The sequence below is a fragment of the Carlito syrichta genome, unplaced genomic scaffold, assembly GCF_000164805.1.
Source record: "Carlito syrichta isolate Samal-C Ts95f unplaced genomic scaffold, Tarsius_syrichta-2.0.1 Scaffold315921, whole genome shotgun sequence".
Taxonomy (NCBI): domain Eukaryota; kingdom Metazoa; phylum Chordata; class Mammalia; order Primates; family Tarsiidae; genus Carlito; species Carlito syrichta.
In genome coordinates this window covers 299,389-319,372 of record NW_007260017.1, presented here as the reverse complement: position 1 = coordinate 319,372, position 19,984 = coordinate 299,389, and the positions used below count along the sequence as shown (strand labels likewise).

Below are 19,984 nucleotides of genomic sequence, written 5' to 3'. Positions count from 1 at the left end.
ATATAGTCCCATCTTGTCCTAACCTCGTCTCTAGATCCTAATATTTATCCCCTCGGGCCTGAGAAGTTGTGAATAACTTTACTCAATTTCTTCACTTCTCAGCTGTCCATTTTAGAAAGAAAGGGACACTTACAGAAACAAACAGTACAAATGCCAAGCTAATGCTTATGGTCTGGATTGTGGCATCACAAATAGTCACTACATGTTACATCTCTGATATCTTCAAATATAAATATGAAACATTAGTACACATAGATAATAAATCAAATTTTCTACTAATTCTCAGTGGGAAAACTGAGCTAATTTAATGACCTTAATTTAGGCAGCTGAACACCTAGAGTATATTTCTTTTATTTTCTGCGGGAGAGGGGACCGTGACCCCATCACTTCAGTTGGGCCCAGGTGTAATCTTCCCAATGTTTAATTGTAGTAATTAAAAAGTTCTTTGTGAGCCGGGCTCGGTGGCTCAGCCTGTAATCCCGCGCCTTTGGGAGGCTGAGGTGAGTGGATTGCCTGAGCCCGCGGGTTCGAGACCCGCCTGGGCAAGCGAGACATCATCTCTACAATAAATCAAAACATTAGCCGGGCGTGGTAGCGCATGCCTGTAGTTTCGGCTGCTTGGAAGGGTGAGGCGGAAGGAGCGCTGAGCGCTGGAGTCCCGGCCACCGCACTCCAGTTTAGGCGACAGAGTGAGACTCCAACTCAAAAAAAAAAAGTCTTTGTGCAATTTTATATATTCTAGAAATGTCTGGAAAGTTGATACAGAATTTTTAAGTCAGCCTGGGCTTGGAGAGTGTCAGTTCAATTGGTCAGCTAGCCAAGCCCCAAAAGGTGTCAGCATGATGGGCTGGCAAGTCTAGCCTCAGGAGTATTGGCTCTAATGGGCTGGCAAACCAAACCCTGTGTTGCTGATTCGGTGGGCTGGCAAACCTAGCCTCAGGAGTGTCTCAGCTTCATAGTCTCGCCATCTGCTGGCAGCTCTCCTGGTTCAGCAGGCTCCAGAGGCTGGCAAGCCAGCCTCCTGGGTTTGCTACTCTTTGGCTACCACGATCTTCTGCAGCTCTCCAGGTCAGGGTACTTACGTGTCTGTTGCTCAGTAGGAATGAGGGACATGGACAATGGGAGAGTTGAGAAAGCAGAATTTATTGAGAGAACAGAAAAGCTCCCAGAGCGGGAGAGGACCTGAGGGAGTTACCCTAGAGTGTATTTCTTAATTTCAAATTATGTGGCTTTTTTTACTTACCTTTTTTGTCTTTGAGTCCTGTCATAATTTGATTGTAATTGGAGTTCCTAGTATGTGTACTTTCAGTTGTTTTGAAATTGCCAAAATGTACCTAATGGCACAATGCATGGCCAAGTTTTATAAATGTTCTAGGAAACCTTGAAAAGCATGAGGATTTCTTAGTTGTTGAGTAGAATATTAGGTATATGTCAGTTAGACCAAATATATTAATTGTGTTATTCAACTTATATTTTTATGAATTTTTTTTTTTTTTTTGCTTCACTGCAACATTTACTAGAAGTGGTATATTAAAATCTTCCATATAGTTATGTTTTTGTCATGTATTCCAATATTTCTGTATATTATATAACACCATATTTTCGTGCATGCAAAATTATCATATTTCCCACTGAATTGAATTGTATGTCATTATGAAGCGACTGTCTTCATCTCTTGTAATACTTTTTGCCTTAATAACTCCACAGAGATCAACATGGCTACAGCAGCATTCATTTGCTAAAAGCTTCATGGAGTGCTGTTTTCTCTGTAAATTCCAATATTTCTGTTGCTATTTTACTACATATTTACATGAAAACAGCACAATATTCAGCTCATTTCTTCATCCAATTTGACTATCATTAGTTTTTGGTTGGAGCTTTTGGTTTATTTGTATTTAAAGTAGCTACTAGTATCTCTAATTTCCCTGCTTATGTTATTTGCTTTATGTTTGCACCTCCTGTTCTTGTTGCATTTCCTCATCTATTTGTAGATAAGGTTTTTTTAAATCAATTTATTTTTCTCTCTTTAAACTTAAAGTAGTTATATTCCTATTGTTTTAATTATTAACTTAGAAATGACATTATGTATTCTTGATGTATCAAACACTATCCTTAGTATTTTTATCCTCTGGCATAATAACATGAAATCTTTGCAATATTTTGCTCATCTTCTTCTGGCTTATTTACTATTTTTATTGTTTATTTCAGTCTTTCTATATATGTGCCTATCTTTGCTTCATACAATAAAACAATAAGTGAATAAGTAGATTTGTGCACTTATTTACCATTTTTGTTGCTCTTCATTTTTTTCTAAATCTCCATGTGTATTTCTTTCAGCCTAAAAACATTTCTAAATGTCAATTAGTGAATTGAAACCTTTCAGTCTTTGTGTGCTTGAAACACATTGTCTTCCTCTTTGGAAAATATTTTCCCTGTTTAAAAACTCATAATGGTGATTATTTCCACTAAGCCTATCGATCATTCTCCTGTCTTCTGTGGTTGAGAAGTCAGAGATCAGTCTAACTGTTGCATTTTTGAATGAAATGTTTCTTATTTCTCTGACTGCTTGTATGATTTTTTTGTATTTTTTCCTGCAATTTCTCTATGAGGTATCATGCTGATTTTTTATTCGTATTTTATTTTTTTTATCCTACTTGTGATTATTGGACATCTTAAAAATGTGAATTTCTATCTCTCTGGAAAATTAAAAAACAATCACTTTCTTTTCAAATATAGGTTCTGCCCTGCTCTCTTTCTCAATCTTCTGAGGCTCCAAAGGATGTATTAAATGATTGTTAGGCCTTGTCGCGGGATCAACTCTGTCTCATACCACATAATCTGTGGTGTTTTTTTTCTGGGATGAATTTGGGATAGAACCTTCTGACAGGTCAAAATGAAGTAGGTTATATAATAACCAACACTCACAAATCTTAGTGGTTTTTAATTATAGAAATTTGTTGTTTATTTACACAAAAGCTATATAATGGATTGGCTAAAGGTATGCTCTACATAACTGGATTCCTGGATCATGGTTGGTAGAGCTGTAGTCACCATTCTGAATATTACCAGTTGCTGTGTATAAAGGAAAGAATGCTCTTCTGATTTTTAATGCTATGCCTCAGAATTAACACATATCACTTCCTCTCATATTTCATTGATTAAAATAAGTTGCATGGATACATCTAACTTTAAAGAAGTTGGAAAATGCCCAAGAGGTGAACCAGAAAAATTATTACAGTTGCAACAATGGACTTCCCTGTCTGCCCTCTGATCACTAAATTTTTTAATCACTTTTGTTTCAAATGCTCAGAAGAGGGTTTTTTTTTTTTTTCCCCTCTCTCCCTTTAAAGCTGAGACTGAGCCAGACAAGTTAACTTACTAGACTAAGACAACTTTAGACAGTTTTGCAGTCACATTCCTCCCACATTTTGGAAGTTATCAGAGAAGCTAGCTTAGGTAACAACTTTTGGAAGTCAACTCTGCATGTTCAAGTGAGTTCAATGGAAGAATAGGAGCACTATACTCAGAGTGAGGAACAGACGGTGCCCACCAGGATATCCCACTTTTTAGTGAGGCCACTTCTCTGACAATGGAGCTTGTATGATTCTAGTGATGTTTTCTGCTCTTTTGATACCATAAATTTGGAGAGTGTGACGGTGGAGGTCTTCTCTCTATGGGAAATTTGGCTATAGTATATGTAGACCATCTCTCCCTGGCCCAACTGTGGGATAAGGAACATTGGGAGGGATTACCAATACAATACTACTACTTTGCTTGCAAGTTTTCTTTCAAATAAACTAAGTTTATACGTGATACACATGGAGCTAGTGGTCTGAAGGTATAGGTCTTTGAGATTACAGATTTATGCCAGTATTTCTATTCTGATTCTTCCTTTTTGTATAATTTTAGGATATTATCTATTATTTTCCATTTGTTTATTATTACTAAAGACATACATCACCCAAGATAGAAATGACCCAAAGCAATCAGGGACTTCAATCCTCATTAACCTCTCTGGAAGCCAGCTCTTCTTTCATTTATAATCTCTGAAATTGTCTTGTACTTTACTTTTTTTCCAGACGAGGCATGCATTAAAATTTGGTTAAATGACTATTAAAATTTACTAGAGCATTTAAATGTTCTCAACAGGAAAATTTTAGGTAACTTTGTCCATGACACTTGCAAGAAAAGAAGTCTGCCTTCATTACATAGACTTTGGATGTTTTTCAACTTTACTTAATCCTAATTTTTCATTCTTTTTCTGATGAAACTGTATCTTGTTACTTATATTATCACTCACCAAGTCAAATACCTGTTTGGACCAAGTCCCATATTCATTATGAAAAATAACAGGGAACCACTTCAGTATTACTAGCCAATAACTAAAGAAGTCCCAGTACAACAAATTGACATATAATGAGAAAATATTATAGATTTGGAGAGATTACTGATTTGACCAAGTTTATTTTCATATAGCACAAAAATTCATAACTCATCTTGTGCTGGCATCTCCTCTGCAATGTTTTACTTATGTACCACCTTCTTTCTCTGTACAATTAATATTGAAAAAAATAAGTACACATATCTGTATGCTCCTTACCTGATGAAGGATCAATCCAGTTGAAGTGGAAGCAAGTAGTGCTCCTAACATTCCTATTACAGATGTCCATGCTTTAATAATTCCAAAGTATCTGTATGAAAAAAATACAAATGTAAAATAGTACAAATGCTGTAGGAAATGCCAACCTAATCAAATGAGTTTAAGAGATAATAGCTGATTTTTCACATTAACCATTCCTACTTATCAATTTCCATTAAAATGTCAGGAAAAGTATGTAAATATAAGCAATTTTCTAGTTTCACTACAGTCAGAAAAGTTGACATTAGCAGCAAAAAATACAAGGATATAAAGAAAATGAGATCATATTTAGTATGAACCCAGCAGAGTTTAAAAATACAGTTGAGAAATTCAAAATGTATGTGTGTTGGTAATGAGAATTGACTTGATATTAATACAAAATAAAGGTTCTGTTCACCTGCTCTGAATACATAGTCTCAGGGCTACCAACTCCCAAAATGTCTCCCAATACTCATGCAAGGAAACCAGAAGCTTATGAATGGCCATTCCTGGATGCTCAAACCAGTTTCCGCAAGAAATGAACTTCAAAAAACAGGGAAATCACAGGAAATAACAGATAAAGAAGGATTCAAATCCATCATTCATGAAGAACAAGGGAATGACTTTGGGAGAGTCGAATCAATGTCTAATCAAGAAATGAGATCAGTCCAGGACTGGGAATCGTTGTTTTCTCTGACCTGCAGAGTTCACCATTAACTTTGGTGTTTAGTGGTTCCCTCCTTAATAATAGGGAGAGGTTTTTGTTTTGTTCCATTCTTTTGGTTTTATATCCCTTGGTTTATCTTACTCCTACTCTGCTTTTACATGTTAAATACGGGAAAGGGGAAAGATTGTGCTTTATTAATTTATGGTTCCCCACTAATAAAGGAATAGCATCTATAACTAGAGTCCTTGAATGTTAAGCTGTATTCAATCACTGAGTAGAATTTGAGTTGTCTTTTTTGGAGAGCTAGAGAGTGCATTCTAGTGAGTGAAGTACATCATTTATGGTCATGAGCATCCACAGGTGTATATTGTGGTGGAAACTGTTGATTGCCTCCTATATTCATTGTTCTCCTTTTCATTTTAGCAATAGAAGCACTGGAGTTTAGGTGGGAATTGGGGCCACTTGTGACTTTTGTGAGTCCTTTTATGAGTCTTTGTCACTTTTGTCTTCATAAGCTTCCACCTCCCATAAAATATTAAAAATTGTTTTATGACTTCTCTGGTATAAAGGCAAATGCATTTAACGTTAGACATTAACATATTATTTTCTACCTAAAGGGTTTTTTTTTTTTGTCTTCCAATTTGAAAGCAAATTGGAACAGTTAAGGGGTTCCTAATATTGTAGACTTTAGGTACTGTATCTTCTGTGCAAGTAGTACCAATGTGATTATCCAGCTATTAATACATTTTAATTTACATATGTTCTACATTCTGTAAGGTACTATTTTATTTTATGAGGTCAGTTATTATTAGATTTATCTTAGTATCCTTTTCTCTTAATTTTTCTGTGGTTTATCTGTGGCTATTTTGCTTCTGCCTGAAGAATTCCCATGTAGTAATTCTTTTATTGGAAGTCTGACTAATTAATTTTGTTTGCCTAAAATATTTTTATTATACTTTAGATCTTGAGCGAAATTTTTGGCTGAATATAGACTTCTAGGATAAAGTGAATTTTTGTTTAGCTTTATAGAGCTATCAATTGATTGACATCTGTCTTTCATTATTTCTTTGTGAAGACAGCTTTCAGTCTTATTATTGCTCCTTTGGAAGTAATGTGCCTTTGCTGTTTTGAAAAAACTTAGTCTCTCTCTCTCTCTCTCTCTCCTCTTTTCTCTCTATTTCATCTCTATCTCTAGCTCTCTCTCTTTCTCTCATCCCACCCTCTCTGTCTTTTTTACTGCCCCCCCCATTAGGTGTAGCTTGGTTTGTGTTTATTATTTATTCTAATATTAATTTTTCATTTATAACATTTTAACGACTCTATTCTCGTTACAGATTAAGAAGTCTTTAACATGCTGTGGTTGTGGGAAAGAATTTCACCTGTTTACTGAAAGACATACTATCATTCCACATTTAGAGAGGTAAGCAAAATGCCCAGTGTGAGAAATCCTGAGTGCCATGGCAATTCCTCTGAAATTGTACAGCTCAGGATAAAGAAGTTCACTGCTCACAGAGTGGCAATGTGAGAGTTACTTATACCCTACTCCTCACACCACCCAATCCCCTAACAATAGGTGTATAATATGGGAAATGTAAACAAACTTGAAGTTTCTCTAATGCAAGACAATTTCTGAACAACTCAGCTCTAAAACTGCTTATTCTTCAACTGCAACAGCCCATGGTGAAAGGGATTTTTGCAACCGACTTTTGATCTTACTGATTATAAACTTTGGTGTAATATGAATGAATAAAGCAGAACAAAATTCAGATAACTGCACTATGAGTCAATCTCATATACAAAGAAATCCAAGGTGTACAATTATTCATCAGTCAAAAATAATTAAAAGCAATTAAAGTGTTTGTTATAAACTCCTTTTAAGAATTCCAAAAGCATGAGATTGCAGACTTCATCGTCAAAACTTAAAAAGGACATGGAAGGATACTACATAATGATAAAAGGCTCAACTAACCAGCAAGAAATACCCACATTAAATATATATACACCCAACACAGGAGCACCAGATTTTATAAAACAACTAGTAAGGACACTAAGAGGGGCCACTGACACATAATTATACTTGGAGACCTAAATACCCCACTAGCAGCTGTAGATAGACCAACAAGGAGATCCAGATCCTTAACTCAACACTGGATCAAACATATTTAATAGACATCTACAGAACACTCCACTCAACAGGTACAGAGTATATATTCTACTCATTCATACATGGTACATTCTCCAAGATTGATCATATTTTTGGACATAAATTAAGCATGAACAAATTTCAAAAGATCCAAATAATGCCATGCATCCTCTTAAATCACAGTGAATTAAAAATATATATTGTCATCAACAAGATCCCCCCAAAACACACAAAGACATTGACACTGAATTACATGTAGCTAAATGACTTCTAGGTCAACATAAAAATCAAGACAGAAATAAAAAGTCAGCCGGGCTCAGTGGCTCAACCTGTAATCCCACGCCTTTGGGAGGCTGAGGTGAGTGGATTGCCTGAGCCCGCGGGTTCGAGACCCGCCTGGGCAGCGAGACCTCATCTCTACAATAAATCAAAAGTCAGCCGGGCGTGGTAGCGCATGTCTGTAATTCCGGCTACTCGGAAGGCTGAGGTGGAAGGATCGCCGGAGCCCAGCAGGTCAAGGTTGTGGTGGCCGGGAGCCAGTCTGGGCGACAGAGTGAGACTCCAACTCAAAAAAAAAAAAAAAGAAATAAAAAGTCTCCTGGAAACAAGCAAAAAACAAAAACACATTTTATCAGAATCTCTGGGATGCCATGAAAGCAATGTTAAGAAAAAATTTATAGCACTATATGTACACATCAAGAAAACAGAGAAATCACAAGTAAACATTCTAATGTCACACCTAAGGGAGCTGGAAAGGCAAGATCATCTCAATCATAATTTCAATAGAAAAATTCAGATCACTAAGATAAAGTCACAATTGCAGGAGATAGAAGATAAACATATCATACTAAGGATCAACAACACAAAAAGCTGATTCTTTGAAAGGGTAAGTAAGATTAACAAACTCCTAGCCAGTTTGACTAAAAAGGAGAGAAAGTCCAAATAAATACTATTAGAAAAGAAAATAAGTCACAACTAACCCTGAAGAAACTCAAAAGGTTATCAGACATTATTATAAAAATCTGTATGCAAACAAACTAGAAAATATAAAGGAAATCAAGCATTGTCTGACATTACACAACTTCCCAAGGTTGAAACAAGAAGAAATTGAAACTTTAAACAGATTAATAACAATCCAGGAAATTTACTCAGTCATAAGAAAACTCTTCACCAAAAAAAAAAAAAAAAAAACCCTGGACCAAACGGTTTCCCAGCTGAAGTCTACAAGAGATACAAGGAGGAGCTGATACTAATATTATTGACAGTATTTCAGGCAATTGAGGATGATAGAATTCTCCCCAACTCATTTTATGAAGCTAACATCATGCTTATACCAACCCTGGCAAAGACCCATCAAGGAAAGAGAATAACAGGCTAATCTCCTTGATGAACATAGACACAAAAACTCTCAACAAGATTCTAGCACATGAAATCCAACAACACATCTCAAGGATCTTCTGCCATGACCAGGAGAGCTTCATTCCTGGGATGCAGGACTGATTCAACATTTGCAAGACCATAAACATAATTCAGCACATTAACAGATGTAAAACCAAGAACTACATGATTCTCTCATTAGACATAGAAAAATCTTTTGGCACAATCCAGCATCCCTTCATGATAAAAACTTTGAGCTCCTAGGTATAGAAGAAAAATTTCTCAAAATAGTAAGAGCCATCTATGATAAACCCACAGCCAATAATTTGCTCAATGAGCAGAAGCCGGAAGCATTTTTCCCTAAGAAGTGGAACAAGACAAAGATGCCCACTTTCATCCCTCCTATTCAACATAGTGCTGGAAGTCCTAGACAGAACAATCAGTCAAAAGAAGGAAATCAGGAGTATCCAAATAGAAAAAGAAGGAACTAAGCTATACCTCTTTGCAGATAAGATAATTTTATACCTAGGATATCATAGGAAGTCTGTCAAAAGCCTCATCACATTGATAAATGACTTCAGTAAAGTCACAAGTTACAAAACTAATGTGCAAAAGACAGTTGCATTTCTGTACACTAACAACAAGCAGGCAGAGAACCAAATAAAAAGCACAATCTCCTTCACAATAGCCACGAAAAAATGAAACCTTGGCATCTATGCAGCCAGAGAAGTGGAAGACCTGTACAACGAGAACTACAAAACACTGCTAAAAGAAATCAAGAATGACACAAACAAATGAAAATAAAATTCCATGCACTGGAAGAATCAATATTGTCAAGATGTCCATCCTACCCAAGGTATTCTGTAGATTCAATGAAATACCCATCAAATTACCAACATCATTTTTCACAGATCCGGAAATGACAACACAGAAATTCATACAGAAACAAAAAAGAGCACAAATAGCCAGCACAATTCTCAGCAAAAGGAACAAAGGGGGAAGTATCACACTTCCAGACTTTAAACTTTATTACAAAGCTACTATAATCAAGATAGCATGGTATTGGTGCAGGAATAGGCATACAGAGAAATGGAACAGGACAGAAATTCCAGAAGTGAAAACAGACTCTACCAACTCATCTTTGGCAAAGCCACCAATAATAATCACTGAGGAAAGGAGACCATATTTAGCAAATGGTGTTGACAAAATTGGCTAGCCAAATGTAGAGAAATAAAACTGGATCCCTACCTATCACTAGGTAGCTATCACTGTCAACTCAAAATGAATAAAAGATCAAAATATAAAACCTCAAACTATTAGACTCCTAGAAGAAAATGCAGGGAACACCCTTATACACATTGGAGTAGGCAGCAAATTCTTGACAAAGTCCCCAAAAGCAAATGCCATAAAAGCTAAGATAAACAAGTAGGATCTCATCAAAAGGAAAAGTTTTTCCACAGAAAAAGAAACCATCAAAAGAATAAAGAGACAAACCATAGAATGGAAAAAAATTTGCAAAGTGTGCATCTGGCAAAGGTCTAACATCGATGATCTATAAGGAACTCAAATAAAGTAAAAGGAAAAAACTAAAAATCCCATTAAAAAGTGAGTGAAGGACATGAATAGATACTTCTCAAATGATGACATGCAAGCAGCCAACAGACACATGAAAAAATGGTCAGCCTCACTAATCATCAGAGAAATGCAAATCAAAGCTACAATGAAGGAGAAGGGTTGGAGCACGTGACAACACAAAGGATAACTGGTTGATTACCAGGAAGAGTGAGGGCTGGTTAGAAGCCCTAACTTCATCTGCCTGCAACCTTCTTATGTAGTTAACCCTCACTTGTACCCCACAACTCTATAAAAAATAATAATAATAAAAAGAAATTCACCCCTTCTTAAATCTGTAAAAGAAACAAAGAGAATGCCAAAAGGATTAGACTGCTTTCTTTCTTTTTTACATATGAATTTTGAGGGGACACAAATATTAAAGCCATAGCAGATATCTTCTCTGTGTGAAGCTGCTTATACAATGCTCTTGTCTTTTAAAATATTTAGTCTATTGCTCTTTTTTTGAGTTAGGAAAGGATTCTTTTTTAAAAAAATTATTATTATTTTTACTTTAACTTCAGGGGGTACATATGTGTACGGACATATTGTGCTGTGATGGGGACTGGGACTCAAGTAGTCCACCCAGATAGTGAACATTGTGCCCTGTAGGTAGTTTCTGAACGTTAAACCCCTGCCCTGTCCCCCCTTATTAGTTTTGCCAGAGTCTATTATATACATTTTTGTGACTTTTTAGCTCCCGCATATGAATGAGAAAATGTGGTGTTGGTTTTCTATTTCTGAGTCAGTTTACAATGATGATCTCCAGCTCTATTCATATTGCTACAAAAAACATTATTTCATTATTTTTTAAAGCTGTGTAGTATTCCACGGTGTATATATACCACAGATAGCAATAATAATAAGGGGAGACTTCATCACTCCACTGACAGCAATAGACAGATCATCAAGGCAGAAAATCAACAAAGAAACATTGGAGTTAAACAGGACTCTAAAGGAAATGGAACTAACATATATCTACAGAACATTCCATCCCAAAACTATAAAATACTTAGTTTTCTCATCAGCACTTGAAATATTCTCCAAGATAGACCATGTGATAGGCCACAAATCAAGATCAATAAATTCAAAAAGTTAAAATTATATTAACCTCTGTCTCAGACCACAGTGAAATAAAACTGGGAAATAACTATAAGAAGAAATCGGGAAACCAAAGAAAGACATGGAAGTTAAACAGTTTGCTCCTGAATGATCCATGGCTCAACAATGAAGTCAAGATGGAAATTAAAAAATCCCTTGAAACAAATGACAACAATAAAACAAGTTATCAGAAACTCTGGGACACAGCCAAAGATGTGCTCAGAAGAAAATTTATAGCACTTAAGGCTTACATTAATAAGACTGAAAGATCAAATATTGACAACCTAACATCACACCTCAAGTAACTAGAAAAACCACACACCTCAAGTAACTAGAAAAACCAAACCCAAAGCTAGTAGAAGAAAAGAAATGTCAAAGATCAGAACAGAACTAAATGAAATTGATATTTTAAAAATAATATAAAGGATAGATGAAATATATAAAAAAATAAACAAAATTGATAGACCACTAGCTAGATTATTAAGGGATTGCTTTTTTAAGACATCATAGAGAATCCTAGCATTTCTCTATTCTTTTTTTTTTTTTTTATGAAGTTGTGGGGTACAGTTAAGGGTTAGGTATACAATTGTGTTTCATTCAGGCATCCTGTTGATATGGGGTGTTTCCCCGTTCCCAGACAGATATTTGCTACTGTTAATCCCATCTCCCTCCCCCCACCATAGTTTCCCAGTACTGTCAGTCATTTTCGTATAGTATTGCATTGGATGTTTAAGGTCCATTATATGAGTGAGAACATGTGATACTCGGATCTTTGTTTCTGTGAGAGGTCACTCAGTATTATAGACTCTAGTTCCATCCAGGTTGCTGCGAAATTCATGATTTTATTCTTTTTTATGGCTGCGTAGTATTCCATTGTGTATATGTACCACATTTTGTTAATCCAGTCCTCTTTTGACGGGCAGTATGGCTGTTTCTTGTTATTGTGAACAATGCTGCAATAAACATGCATGTGCAGGTATCTTTTTTATAGAGTGATTTGTGTTCTTCAGGATATATTCCCAGTAGGGGGATTGTGGGGTCATATGGGAGGTTGGTATTTAGAGCTTTTAGGAATCGGCACACTGCTTTCCACAGAGGTTGCACTTGTTTACACTCCCACCAACAGTGTAGAAGTGTTCCCTTTTCACCACACCCTCTCCAGCAGCTGTTATTTTTTGACTTGTTGATAATTGCCATTCTAACTGGGGTTAGGTGGTATCTCAGTGTGGTTTTGATTTGCATCTCCCTGATGATTAATGCGGTTGAACATTTCTTCATGTGTTTGTTGGCTGCTCGGATGTCTTCCTTTGTGAAGTGTCTGTTCATATCTCTTGCCCATTTTATAATGGGGTTGTTTGTTTTTTTCTTTTCAGCACGTTTGAGTTCCTTGTAGATCCAGGATGTTAAGCCTTTGTCAGAACTGGTGTTGGCAAATATTTTTTCCCAGTCTGTAGGCTGTCTCCCTGCTCTCTTGATGGTTTCTTTGGCTTTGCAGAAGCTTGTCAGTTTAATAAGGTCCCACTTGTCTATCTTCTCTCTTATGAGCTGTGGGTTTTGGGTTTTGTTCAGGAATTGGATGCCAGTTCCGATTTCCATGAGTGTATTTCCTTTTTACTCCTGATATCCTCCAAGGAAATGACATTCACTACATTCCCACACCTTCTCCATCTCACTCAATCTCATTTCCTAAATAATATTCTCTTAAAACCACATCTGTGTGACTCTTCTTCCTTTCAGAACTTTTTCCTTGACACCTCTCTTCTGCCCAAACAAATGGAATTTCTTGGCCCACTCTGCAGTTCTAGCAAAGACCAAATGTCCTGAAGAGGATTTTTAAAGAGATTTTTCTTCTAGGGAAATTCTATTTAACAGGCAATGGAGGCATATAATTAGGAATATTCTTGGTTAAATAAGTTTCATCTCTATCAAATAAAAAAATATTTTAATACAAATTGATCAAGTTGAGAAATAATACACATATTCCCTAAAGATGGAGGCTGAACTAGCTTAACAGAATAAGATTTTTTCACTTTTTTTTTTTTTACAAATAGTATGTTAGTATGTTCACATAGATTCTAGAATATTTTCCCCCATATCCAACTGAACCATAGTTTCAGTCTTTTGTTTTCTCACCAACACTATGGGAATAATATTTTCTCTCTCATATTTAGGCATTAAAACATGTAAAAAGTACCCAATTAATGGTATTTCTAATTTTTGAATATATCTATTTATGTGTATATCTTCTTAGTTTAGCTGTCTTTTTTAAGTGAATATGGTTCAGTAGGTATTGTGCATTCTATGTCATATAATCCTTTTATGTCTTTATACAATACAAAGCAATCAGAACACCTGCAGGCATTTTTAAAGAAGAGTCTTGGAACAAAATAAATCAAATGAATACATGTCCTTATTACTCCGGCACTTTGTCTAGATCAGGTGGTCATGTTCTTTACAGAATTATATCTCAGTGAATTATTCTTGGTTGATTTTGATCCTCTATCCCAGAACCACCGCTTAAAAAAAAACCCAGATAATTCTATTTATATGGACTTATGCTTGTCAGGGAGTGTTAACCCCACAATACAAAATGTGAAGCATGTCTCTTGAGTTGTGCAAATGACAGAGCTGCTTCTGTTAGTCACACTTATTACATCTCTAAAGAAGATATAACATAGTGAAAAGAGCACAAGTTTTGTGCCAAGTAAATTTAAATTCCAGACCAGTAATGAGATAACAAGCTGAAAATTAAATAGCTGAACCTCAGTTTTCTTACTTGTAAGATAAATATGACTCACTGATGGGTTGTCAAGAGAGTTAATAATATATAAACATGGATATAATGGCAATACTGATGGAATAGCTAAGCCTTATAAAGTGTTTGCCAGAATATGCCAGGCATTATTCTATGCATTTGATCTATGTTAACTTATTTAATCCTTTCAGCAACTCTAGGGGATAAGTATTCCATTGTTACCTCTATTTTATACATGAGGAAACCAGCATGGACAAGGTTAAGTAATGTCCTTGAGGTAAATAGCCATGTTGACATTGAAATTCAACAAGCTAACTCTAAAACTCTAAATCATTGCTTCTCATTGGGATACACTTTTTGACATACATATGACAGGTGCATACATCTAAATACATCATTAGATACATAATTATTACTGATTATGTCTAAATTATACAGATACTTCTTCAAAACTTTTGACAAGCTGGCTATGGACAACAAGCTATTTGAAATATCTAGAATTTACAAGTAACTCAAACTACTCAACAACAAGAACAATAACTAAACAATTGTATTAAAAAGTGGCAAAAGGATAAGGAGAGTCATTTTTCAAAATAAGATACACAATGCGCCAAAAAGCGTAGGAAAAAATGCTGACCTTCTTTAATCATCAGGGAAATGCATATAAAAACAACAATGAAATATCATCTCACACATGTCAGAATAACTTAATAATTTAAATAAAAGGCAAAAAGCAGATGGTGGCGACTATACAGGGAAAAAGGAACATATATATTGTTAGTGGGAATGTATATTAGTGCAACCTTATAGAAAACAGTATGGAGATTTCTCAAAGAACTAAAAATAGAGCTACTATGTGAATTAGCAATTCCACTACTAGGTAACTACCACCTCACAAAAAAGAAATAATGTAAAAGATTATACCTGCACTCTTAGGTTTATTGCAGCTCTATTTACAATAGCAAAGCTGTCAATCAACCTAAATATTCATCAATGGATGATTTTATTAAGATAATGTGATACATAGAAACACACCCACCATGGAATACTACTCAGCCATAAAAATGAATTAAATTATGTCTTTTGCAGCACCACTGATAGAACTGGAGGCCACTATATTAAGAGAAACAACCCAGAAGCAGAAAGTCAAATACTGCATGTTCTTAATTATAAGTGGAAGCTAAATAATTTACACATGTGGACATAGAATGTGAAATATTAGACACTGAAGTCTTGGAAGGGTGAGAGGTGAGTGAAAGATGAGAAATGACTTAATAAATACAATGTACATTATTCTGGTTGCAGTAATACTAAAAGCCCAGACTTCACCACTATACAATATTTCTAGTAACAAAACTGCACTTGTATCCTGCAAATTATACAAGAAGAAGAAAAAAAAAAGAAATAAAAAAGCCCTGTCTTTGAGAACTTGGATTCAAGAAAGAAAGAAGTTTTTTAAAAGCTTAACTGATGATACCAAACTATGCTTAAAAAAAAAAAAGTCAGGAAAACAGTCATATCTATGGTCACTACAAAAAAAGTTTAAATATTGAGGAATAAATTTATTAAAATAGATTTGTACACTGAAAACTATGAAACACTGATGAAAGAAATTGAAGATAACATAACTAAATAGAAAGATAGCCTATATTAATGAATAAGAAGAATTAATATTGTTAAAATGTCTATACTTCCTATAGCAATCTGAAGAGTCAATGCAATCACTGTAAAAACTCTAATGAATTTTTTCACAGAAATAGAAAAAAAAAATACTAAAATGTATATGGAACCAAAAAAGATTCTGGATAGCCAAAACAGTCTTGAGCAAAAAGAACAAAGCTAAAGGCATCACACTACTGACTTCAAAGTATACTTCCAAGTTATAGTAATCAAAGCAAAGTCAGGCATGGTGGCTCATGCCTGTAATCCCAGCATTTGGGAGGATGAGGTGGGATGGTCTTTCTGATGTCAGGAATCCAAGAACAGCCTGGCCAACATAGTGAGACCCCATTTCTACAAAAATTTTAAAAAATTATCCAGGTTTGGTGGCATATCCCTGTAGTCTCAGCTACTGGGAGGGCTGAGGTGGGAGTATTGCTTGAGCCCAGGAGTTCAAGGCTGCAGTGAGCTATGATTGTGCCACTCTGTGCTCCAGCCTGGGCAGCAGAGCAAGATCCTTTCTTAAAAAAAAAAAAACAAGCAAATAAAAAAAAAAAAACAACACAACAACAAAAACAAAACACAGCATGGTACTTGAATAAAAACAGACACACAGAACAGTGGAACAGAGAGAACAGCTCAGACATAAACTCACACATTTATGGTGAAGTGATTTTCAACAAAGGTGCTAAGAATGCACGGTAGAAAAAGGACAGTCTCTTCAACAAATGGTATTAGGATAACTGGATAGCCACATGCAGAAGAATGAAATTAAGCTCTTATCTCATACCTTATACAAAAATCCACTTAAAATTGATTAAAGACATATGACCTGAAACTGTAAAACTATTAGAAGAAAGCATAAGGGAAAACTCCATGACATTGGTCTGGGCAATGTATATTTGAATAGGACCACAAAAGCACAGGTAACAAAAGCAAAAACAGACAAGTGGGATCAAACCAAACTAAAAAGCTTCTGCACAGTCAAAGAAATGATCAAAAGAGTGAAGAGACAACTTAAAGAAGCGGGGGGAAAAAATTCCAGACCATACATATGAGCTGTTTGCTCTGTCTCACCCAACTCAATAGCAATAATAAAAATAAAACCCAGTTAAAAAATGGACAAAACACTTGTAAAGACATATCTTATAAGAGACATACAAGTAGCAAACACATGTATGAAAAAATGCCTGACACCACAAAATATCAGAGAAATGTAAATGAAAACCACAATGAGATATCCCCTCATACTTGTTAGAATAGTCATTAACAAGAAGATGAAAGATTAGTGTTAGCAAGGGTGAGGAGAAAAAGGAAAGACTGCATACTGTTGGTGGAAATGTAAATCAGGACAGCCATTAGGGAAAACAATATGAATGTTCCTCAAAAAGTTAAATATAGAACTACCGTTATGATCCAGCATTCCCACTACTGAATATATATCTAAAGGAAGTGAAATCAGTATGTCTGCACTCTCATGTTTATTGTAGCATTATTCACAATAGCCATGACATAGAATTAACCTAAGTGTCCATCAACATGAATGGATAAAGAAAATGTGGTGTATATACACAATGGAATACTGAAAAAAAGAGGAAATCCTATCTCTTGTGACTGTAAGGGAGAACCTGGAGGACATTAGGTTAAGTGAAATAACCAGGCATAGAAAGAAAAAATACTGAATGATATCACTTACATGTTGAATCTAAAAAAGTTGAACTCATAGAAGTAGGGAATAGAGTAGTGGTTACCAGGCACTGAGTGGGGGAGGGAAGGAGATGTTAGTCAAAAAACACAAAATTTCAATTACATATGGGAACTAATTTTAAGTGATCTATTGTACAACATATGATTATAGTTAACAGTGTATTGTATTCTCAGAAATTGCTGAAAGTAGATTTTGTTTTCTCACCACATAAAATTATGAGTATTTGAGGTAATAGACATGCTAATTAGCTCGATCTAGCATTTCTACAAAGTATCGATATTTTAAAACACCATGTGGTACACTAATTAAAACAAGTATTGATTTTGTAATTAAAAATGAAATATTTTTAGAACCCTACCTGGGAGCGATATCCAAGCCATTTAGAACTATTCCACCAAAGGCACATGTGATTGCTATACTAGCAAGTATCAGTAAAATGGTGACGCTGTATAAGCTGGAACCCAGGTAAGGCAGGCACACCCCAAAGATGGCAGGAAAGAGAATGGCTGGGGAGTGATTCAGACAATGCAATTAGTTGTATCCTGTAGTTGGGGTGAAGCAGACTCCCAAATGCTCAAATGTTCTGACTGTTCCTTACCTACTGTGGTGAAAAGTTTCCGGACGGCAATTACACTGAGAATATTCCGTGTCAGAAAGAAATCTGATATCTGACCTGCTAGAATACCAGAGATCCAACCAAACAAATAGGGCAAGGCAGACAGCAATGCATTCTAAAGAGGAAACATTGTTCTGGAAATGAGTGTGACAGGTAGAGTAATATAGATACTCAGAGTAATCCATACACTGAATTTCAGTTTCTCAGATGTGCACTTTTATACAGGAAATCATCCACATACAACTCTAGAATTACTGATGGACCACACTACCCTCCAAAAAAGGGAAAAATAGTTTTCAGTTCAGTAGCATTTTTCAGAATCTGTCAAGCTTTCACGTTCTGAATCATGAAAATTAAAAATACTGGATAGTAAAGAGGAAGATTCTAGTTTGAATGGAAGATGCAGGCCCTGGGAAAAATGATGAAGAGGTAATGATGACAATTGCAAACAGGCATGTAGGGCTTATACTGGACCTGTTGCTATTAACCCTTGTAACTGCCCCATGGTTTTACAGAAGATAAAATTGGGTCAGGTAGAGTTTGTAAGACTTTATTGTTATTCTTTCCTCCAGACTGTTTTCCTGGAAGTTCATTACAGACTACCACAAAGTGGCAACCCCAGACTCTATTTCTAGGAGCTTTGTCTGGATATTATGGTATCAAACAACGGTGGTTCCAAGCATTAGTGATTCTCTTAGTAAGATAAACAACAGGTTTGCCAGTACTTCCAAAGCAAGACCTGAATCACTGGTTCATAGGTTAGATTAATTACCTTACCTCAAGAGAGGGGGATTGGTAAGAACTGAACAGAGTGGCAGGACCTGGTTAAGTGACTTTCAGGGAATGAAACCAGTCTCCATTCAAAATGGTAGTGTTGAAGCTTGAGTAATGCACAAGGGCAGTCACACAGTGTATGGGAGACAGGGAATATGTGAAAACATGGGTGAATATGTATTTCTGTTGCAGTGCCAGACACTATGATTCTGTCAACAGCTTTGTCTAGGTAATATTCATTTCAAAAATGGAAACAGTGAGTCTCCAGGTAAAAAACAGTTGTCAAACACTGAAAATAGGGTCATTAGAGACAGATAAATAAACACGGAGTCCCTCATTAAAGTTAAAAAGAGAGCAAATGGTATGCTTACCTCTCTTATATTAACATGAAGCATGGAGTTGATAAAAGTTGGTGCAAATACTGTCAGGATGGTATTTTCCCAGATAATAGCAAAAGCACCAATGGAAATAGCCAAGATTGGAAGTGACTTAAGCATAGCTTTGATAGGTGGAAATTTTCTACTTGAGCTGACCTGGAAAGGAATGCATTAATCATTTGCATATTAGGAGTGCATTAATCATTTGCACATTAGGGCTATTTAAAGCATGTTTAGTTTGTAGCAGAATGTGGGCGATACCAATGCAAAGGTCTGTGTTCTACCTGCTGGGCGAGGGAGCATGTGATGTATTCCTTCTCACCGATGCTTATAAATGGGTGGTCCTTAGGGTCATCATAAAACAGAATAAACCAGAGAAGACATAGAAAACAGCCACAAGCACCTATCAAAGCAAGATAAATTGGCATTTTTCAGTGTAACATTCTGAAAACCTGAACCTCCTCTCTCTTTTTTGAAATTGTAACAAGGCTTACATTATTGATAGTTTTCGTTATAGCCACAGATAACTCTTCCCTGCAGAATGAGTTTTACAGAAATGGTGGTAAGCCCTCTGCCCT

At 35.7% G+C, this 19,984-nt stretch overlaps 1 protein-coding gene across 1 annotated transcript in view; it reads right to left on the bottom strand.

Annotated features, from left to right (window-relative positions):
• SLC17A1 (solute carrier family 17 member 1) overlaps window positions 1–19,984 on the bottom strand; it is a 36,511-nt gene that overhangs the window by 3,388 nt on the left and 13,139 nt on the right. The window contains exons 6-10 of the mRNA XM_008073509.1: window positions 19,691–19,809; window positions 19,401–19,562; window positions 18,238–18,370; window positions 17,998–18,145; window positions 4,601–4,691 (exon numbers count right to left, since the gene is read on the bottom strand). Coding sequence (XP_008071700.1) covers window positions 4,601–4,691; window positions 17,998–18,145; window positions 18,238–18,370; window positions 19,401–19,562; window positions 19,691–19,809 — 653 coding nt within the window. The remainder of the gene's footprint in view (window positions 1–4,600; window positions 4,692–17,997; window positions 18,146–18,237; window positions 18,371–19,400; window positions 19,563–19,690; window positions 19,810–19,984) is intronic.